Source organism: Dysidea avara, chromosome 1 (genome assembly GCF_963678975.1).
Source record: "Dysidea avara chromosome 1, odDysAvar1.4, whole genome shotgun sequence".
Taxonomy (NCBI): domain Eukaryota; kingdom Metazoa; phylum Porifera; class Demospongiae; order Dictyoceratida; family Dysideidae; genus Dysidea; species Dysidea avara.
The window spans coordinates 22,341,124-22,348,424 of NC_089272.1; the positions used below are offsets into that span (position 1 = coordinate 22,341,124).

The 7,301-nt window shown below is 46.2% G+C and overlaps 2 protein-coding genes across 2 annotated transcripts; both read right to left on the bottom strand.

Moving 5' to 3' along the window:
• Positions 1-507: 507 nt before the first annotated feature.
• On the bottom strand, positions 508-3,138 carry LOC136268230 (uncharacterized). Its single transcript, XM_066063542.1, has one exon. It carries the CDS (start codon positions 3,136-3,138, stop codon positions 508-510), a length of 2,631 nt encoding a protein of 876 aa, XP_065919614.1.
• A 7-nt stretch (positions 3,139-3,145) lies between these two features.
• On the bottom strand, positions 3,146-6,100 carry LOC136268310 (uncharacterized). Its single transcript, XM_066063646.1, has one exon. The coding sequence runs from the start codon at positions 6,098-6,100 to the stop codon at positions 3,146-3,148; it is 2,955 nt and encodes a 984-aa protein (XP_065919718.1).
• Between the last annotated feature and the right edge of the window lie 1,201 nt (positions 6,101-7,301).

Here is a 7,301-nt window from a genome sequence, read left to right on the forward strand (position 1 = left end):
AACCTAAACGACATGGTACCGTGTCAACTTTAACGGTACCCTAAAAGGCCAGCAGTATTTGTGTCTTTCTGTTGCTTTGTGTGTTAATTGTTTTTCAGCTCTACCCTGGGCGTCAATTGGAGGATCCATGTTTGCGAACAGAATCAAACAACCTAGAACTGAATCACCATCGAAGAACAACCAGAGAACTGTATTGTATGTTCAGAAAAAGCTACTGACGATGTGTTTGAATGCTGCTGGTGTGAGAGTCGTCAGCACAGTGCTTGTGCCAAGATAAGCTCTGATCTTAGTAGTATGTTGAATAATGTGATAGCTAGTCTAGAGTTAGTGACGAAACGGAGGTTCGAAGCTATCCGAATGGACAATCTCGACGATAGCGGATCGATTCAACTTACACGTGTTCACTCTTCATGAAGCGCACTAATTACTCCACAAAACGTGATACATACACACAATGAATTACGTAATCACTACAACTACTACTAATAATAATAACATTGTCAGCTACTAGTTCTCGACATCCTCCGGGGGGCCACATAGTGTTCTCGTCCACTTTTGAACTTGTTGCCTTCCTCGAATTGCTGCTTGACGGATGGGTCGAGTGTGTTTGGAACTACCACTTGCTGCTTCAACTGTGGGATTCTGGGCAACACTGTCTGATAACTTTTTCTTATGTTGGTAATTTTGCTTCTGAATGGAACTGGATTCTGCTGTACTGACTTCCAGGGGGTATAGCTTGGTTATTGGACGGTTTGTCCTGCCAGTTGATGTTCTAATATTCGCAGCTCTGATGAGACCATCTTGTCCAGAAATAGTGTCCTCAACTACTGCAAGACGCCAAGTGAGACGGGGAGTATCGTCATGCACTAGAACAATAGCTCCTGACTTGATTGTTTGAACATTGGAGCCACTTGTTTGATGAAACTCTCGAAGCCCAGTGAGATATTCTTGCCTCCATCTAGTCCAAAAGTGTTGCAACAATGCTCCTTGTTTCTTAGCTCTTGTCTGAATATTGGTGTCTCCAAAGTCTGGATCACTGTAGTCGTACTCAGTAGTCACATGGTAGGGCACACAAGCAACTTTCCTGCCATACAGTAGGTGGGCAGGAGTGATGGGGTCTGGGTCATTTATGTCTGTGGGGGCAGTAGTAAGGGGCCGGTTATTAAGAATACCCTCTATTTCAACAATTAAAGTTTGAAGGCTGTTTAGTGTTGTGAATGCTCTCCCCAGGACCTTCTTCAAGACCGACTTTGTTAACCCGATTAGCCTCTCCCAAAAACCCCCAAACCAGGGGGCTCGCTTGGGAATAAACTTCCATTCTACCCCAGTCCTAGCTAAGGTGTCTGTAAGTGAGGGTGAGGAGAATAAGGCCTTCAATTCCTTTGCCGCTGAGAGAAAGGTTGAGCCATTGTCTGACAATACAAGGCGTGGTAAGGACCTCCTGCTACTGAAGCGACGGAAGGCCTGTAGAAAGCATTCGACCGTGAGATCTGTTACGATCTCAAGGTGTACTGCCCGACTTACAGCGCAGGTGAATAGACAAATGTACACCTTGTGTTCTCCTCCAATGCCTCTCACATACAGAGTACCTGAGAAGTCGATCCCAGTGACTTCAAATGGCATGGATTGTTGTACACGGGCCTTCACCAGTGGGGGAGGATCCGGTGCAGAGTATGGTTTACCAGCTAATTTCTTGCAGGTCACGCACTTCCTCAGTAAGGATCTTATTCTTTGCCTTGCACATGGCACCCAATACATTTGGCGGAGGGATGTCAGTGTCATGCTAACCCCAGCATGGTATTGTTGCTTGTGTATGTGCCAGATGAGAAGGGAGGTAAATGGGTCCTTTTGTGGTAGAAGAAGAGGAAATTTAGCTGATTCTGCGAGCGGTGCATTATGTATTCTACCACCACAACGGATCAAACCAGTGTGATCCACATAGAGTCGTAGCTGCCTCACCAGTGGCAGTCTTGATGCACGATTAGTCGACTGTAGACAGCTTAGTTCCTCTGGGAAGCACCTGTGCTGCACATTACCCACCCATCGAAGATTGGCAATGGATATTTCAGATGGGGTTAGTGATCCTGTGAGCTTAAAGAGCTTTTGCCTGGTGTTATGGGCAAAACGTAGAACATACGCAGTTACGTCTAGCAGCTTGGTGTAGCTACTGTAAGCTGAAGGATCAACAATGTTGTGCAAGCCAGTGGTAGGTGGCAATATAGCTGTGTTGTGGACCCCAGCAGTTGATAGCGGGTCATCAGCAGTGACAGCTTGTATAATCATGGCTTCAGAAGGATTCCAGGTGGGCCACTTGGCAGGAGATGACAGCCAAGAGGGGCCATTTCGCCACAACACTGAATCGGCCAGTTGTGATGCTGTCAATCCACGGGTCAAAAGATCCGCAGGATTGGAAGCTGTTGGACAATATTGCCATAGTGATGATTTGGACTGAATCTCTTTCACCCTATGTGCGATGAAAGGTTTAAGCTTCTTCTTGCTTTTGAGCCAGCACAGAACTATTTGGCTGTCAGACCAGTAGTAAATGGTGGCACTAAGCTTGAGTGAATCCACCACAAAGGGGCCTAGGCGAGCTGCTACAACTGCAGCCATAAGTTCAAGCCTAGGCAGCGAGTGTTGCTTGATGGGAGCTACACGAGATTTTGACATTACAAGTGAAGAATAGTTGCCACATTGGATGTAGACAACAGCTCCATATGCCTTTGGGCTGGCGTCAGCGAAGACATGTAGGACAGCAGAAGAAAGGTCTGCTGCTTGGAGCATAGGTATGTACTGTCGTGGAAATTTTTGTTGTAAAGCAGTTGAGATATCTGTTGTTATGGTAGCCCATCTGATCTGACAGGGTTTAGCCAATTCCGCATCCCAAGATACATTACCTTGCCAAAGTTCTTGAAGTAACAACTTGGCAGTTATTGTTACTGGAGTGGCTAGACCAAGTGGGTCAAAGATTGAAGCTGTGTACCGCAAGATATCACGCTTCGTCACTGGAGTGCAAGTGGCAAGATCAGGTTTGGAGTAGAGATACAATTCATCAAGCTGAACATTCCAGCATAGGCCAAGGACCTTGACAACCTCTTCAGTCTCAGCTACACTGTGCTGGTGTGCTAGATTCCTGAGCATTGGACTGTTAAGACGCCCAGGTGCGGAGGTTGAACTTCGATAAGTTCATCAATGAACGTGACTCTAAGAAGTATTGAGTGGCCTCTTGTTCAGTGTCACAGCCAGTGACTACATTGTCGACATATAGACTGTCAAGGAGATTGGCAGATACTGGTGTTTGATGCTGTTGTAGGTGAAAGGTGATAGCTGCATTGAGCATAAACGGTGAGCAGCTAGCTCCAAACAGGACAACCTTAAAGCGATACAGTTGAAATGTACTGTTGGGGTCAAGCGGGTTAGACAACCAGAGAAAGCGTGTATAGTCTCTGTCAGACTCATCAAGCTGTACGTGAAGGAACGCTTTCTCGATGTCAGCAGACAGACCATACATAAACAAACGAAAGCGTAGCAGTATGGCACACAGATGGTTAAGGAAGGGTGGGCCTACCTGAAGGCAGTCATTGAGGCTAGGGTAGTGGGATGACTGCTTGCAGCTGCAGTCATACACTATGCGGACTGGTGTGGTAGCCGAGTCCTTCCTAACAGGTCGATGGGGGATGTAATGAGATTGTTTGGTGTTGAAATCATTGACTCTCTCAATGAAGCCTTTGGACTCTTGGTCAGCAATAATCTGGCCATACATGCTCAAGAGTTCTGGGGTCTTAGCTAACCTCTTGGCCAAGGATCTGGTACGCTTGGCACATATGGAGAAGTTGGAAGGCAGAGGGGGGTGATCCTCCTTCCAAGGGAATTTCAGGGACAAGGCTCCATCCGGTTGGCGCTTGATATTAGATTGCATGTAGTCTTTCAAGAAATGGTTATCGCTGTCCATGGTAGTTGAGGAAATTCCAGTTGACTCTGTTTTCCAGAAGGTGTCAAGGCTAAGGTCATCTACAGCTGTAAAGTTTACTTGAATCAAGTTAGCAGCTGCTGATGGCTGCAGTAGAGGGCCAGACAATAAATAGCCTAGATGGGACTTGACAGCTGTAGGGCCATTGCCACGTATGACTTGGTCTTGGACAAATGTCCAATAGTAATCGGCACCTACAAGAACATTAATCTCGAAGTTGTCATCCTCTGTGACAGGGTGAGCTAACTGCAAGCCCTTCAAGTAGGGTAACTTGGTAAGCTCCATCCGCATGGAGTTCTGTAGTGGAGCAGCCAGCTGAGGTACAACCAAAACTGAGATAGTAATAGGGCTCTGACCAATTGTGTGTATTGAGATTGTAGCTACTTGAAGGAGTCTGGCAGAAGATGCACGGTTTCCAAAGGATGACAAAGATACCCGTTCTCTGTTTGTTGTCTTCAGACAAAGTCTATCTGCGAGGTCCTGAGAGATGAAGGAGCGCTGTGCGCCTTCATCAAGGAGAATGTTTCCTTCTGTGCTATACGGACCTGCAGAGACTGTGGTGATAGCAGTCTTCAGCAGGCAGGGACTACGAATATACTCAAGGGGGGTTTGGGGCCTAGAGACAGTGGTAAGTGCACTTGTACTAGCAGCAGGGGGGGCCTGCGGAGGAGGCACTAACTGAATGTGGTTTGCTACAGGGGCAGGGGATAGCTGAGGGGTGCTAGGGGGTGGTGGCTGTGGATTTCTGGTTGTAGCAATGAGAGAATGACACAAGCTTGTGTGGTGTTTCTGGTTGCACTGTTTGCAACGTCTGCGGGAGGTGCACTGTGACACTCTATGGTGTGCCAGGCAATTAAAGCACAGACCTGCTCCCTTTACAATAGACGTGCGTTGCTGGTGGTCTGTAACAACAGTGCACTGGTTGGCTGTGTGCGAGCCCTTGCAGTAGGTGCAAACTGGTTCCCTCCTCTCTCGTTGGCCTGCAGATTTAGCTGCTCCGGTGTGGAGGGATGCAGCTGTGGAGTGGAACTCTTTGTTAGAGTCATTAGAGTAATGTCCTATTTCAAGGACGCGGATTTCCTTAAGGATGCAAGTCATGACATCCCTGATGGTCCACTCACCACCACTATTGTCCCTAGCAAACTGCTTTCTAAGGTCAGCAGGAAGCTTTCCTAAGACTATGCGGGTCAGCATAGTACTGTAGGTGTCTGGAGACTTTCCCAGAGACATCAAAGCTCTCATGTGGCTTTCCAGCTTGTCATGAAAATTCTGTAGGCTAGTCAGGCTATTAACAGGTTTTGGAAGGTGCATTAGGGCATTCATATGGGCATCAACCAACTTATAAGGCTGCCCAAACCTTTCTTTAAGCAAAGCCACAGAATGTTCATAGTTCAGGTCAGTGAGCGGGAGGTTATCGATTACATTGTATGCATCCCCTTGCAATTGTGCCCTTAAGTAATGGAATTTCTGGACCCCTGTTAAACCCTCATCATTGTGGATAGCCGCCACAAAGGAATCCCAGAAAGTCTGGAATTGAAGTGGTTCCCCGCTAAATGTTGGGAGGGTAAGTTTGGGTAAGCGGCTTACAAACTGCCCCACAGACTGACCCACATTGCGTGCAACATGTGTATGCGGCAATGAGTTACTCACCACTCCAGCAGCTGCTGTGTGCCCTGTTGATGAATAGTCCTGCTCATGATCAGCATTCTCTGGTTGAGTGTTATTGTCCTCTGGCCGTTGATCAGTACTGTTGTCAGAGATAGGACGGTTCTGAGAACTTCCTGAATGGGCCTTAGTCTTCGCTAGCAGCACAGGAGAAATGGTGAACTTCCGCAAACTGGCCATGCGTTCAGTTAGGTTGAAGTGGTACATCTCAGTATCCCCAACTTCGTCTTCCAGTTCTTGTTCTGTTGTTAGTGCTGCTGCGATCGTCTGGTCCAGTTCTTCCAGTTGGCGTTTCTTAGACGAGACTTGAGTGAGGACGAGTTCTATCCCTTCCCTGTCTTCGGACGAAATAGATTCCCGGGTGTCGTCGGTGTAAGTTTCAGTGATCGCCTGAGCTTTGGTGAGAAGCTTGGTCACGAAGGAGCGCCCGCCACGTCTGGAGGCACGGGCGCGCTGAAGGGTATCCATTCGAAATCCCTGGTCACAGCACCAAGATGTGATAGCTAGTCTAGAGTTAGTGACGAAACGGAGGTTCGAAGCTATCCGAATGGACAATCTCGACGATAGCGGATCGATTCAACTTACACGTGTTCACTCTTCATGAAGCGCACTAATTACTCCACAAAACGTGATACATGCACACAATGAATTACGTAATCACTACAACTACTACTAATAATAATAACATTGTCAGCTACTAGTTCTCGACAAATAATGTTGTGGGTAACATTGTGTTCTTTTGTTCATCCTGACTTGAGAAGGTGCCTATGGCCCTTCAATTTTATGAAGAACAGATATGTGTTGATTCAAGGCTAGAGTCTGTTGAAACCAAGCTCTCAGAGGTCCAATCCACTGAGAAGAAACTTTCAGAGGCAATTAAAAATATTGAATCACAGCTTGGTGGATACCACAAAGAAATCACAACTGCAATAGCAAGCAACTCCTCACTTGCCAACAACCCAGTTTCCCCAACACCTCTACAAGTCTCTGAGGATTCTGTTGCTCAGATTGCAGCCTCCCTAGTTGTAGAACAAAAAGAAAAGGAGAAGCGTCAGACAAACATCATCATACATAACCTTGAAGAGTCTAATGCCACAGATGGTACTGCTAGAAAACAGGATGACATTAAAAAGTGTTTGTCAACACTTCACACCTACCTAGGTCTATCTGTATCAATCACCAATGCTTTCCGACTAGGGAAAAGATCTGACTTTTGAAAGTGTCTCTCAGTTCCACTCAAGAAAGAGCTTCTGTATTAAAGAACAAAACCAAACTCAGATCTACCACAAATCCATCGAATATCCGTTCCTTGTTTATAACACCAGATCTCACCCCACTTTAACAAAAGAAACACAAAGCACTGAGGCAACAACTGGCTGACATGAATAAGTCAGAAAATGTTTATATGATAAAAAATGGGAAAGTAGTGTGGAGGAACACTTAAACCACCTCCACACTGATAATCCTATACCCCCTTCCCCAATTGATTTTACTTCTACTGATTGTGATGTATCCCACCCTTTGACTGCTCTGGTACTAAATTGTCAATCTTTGGTTTCCAAGAAAGAATCCTTTCAGAATATAATTAATACTCACTCTCCTGATGTCATTTTCGGTACAGAATCATGGCTCAAATCTAGTATAAAGAACAGTGAAGTTTTTCCAAGTG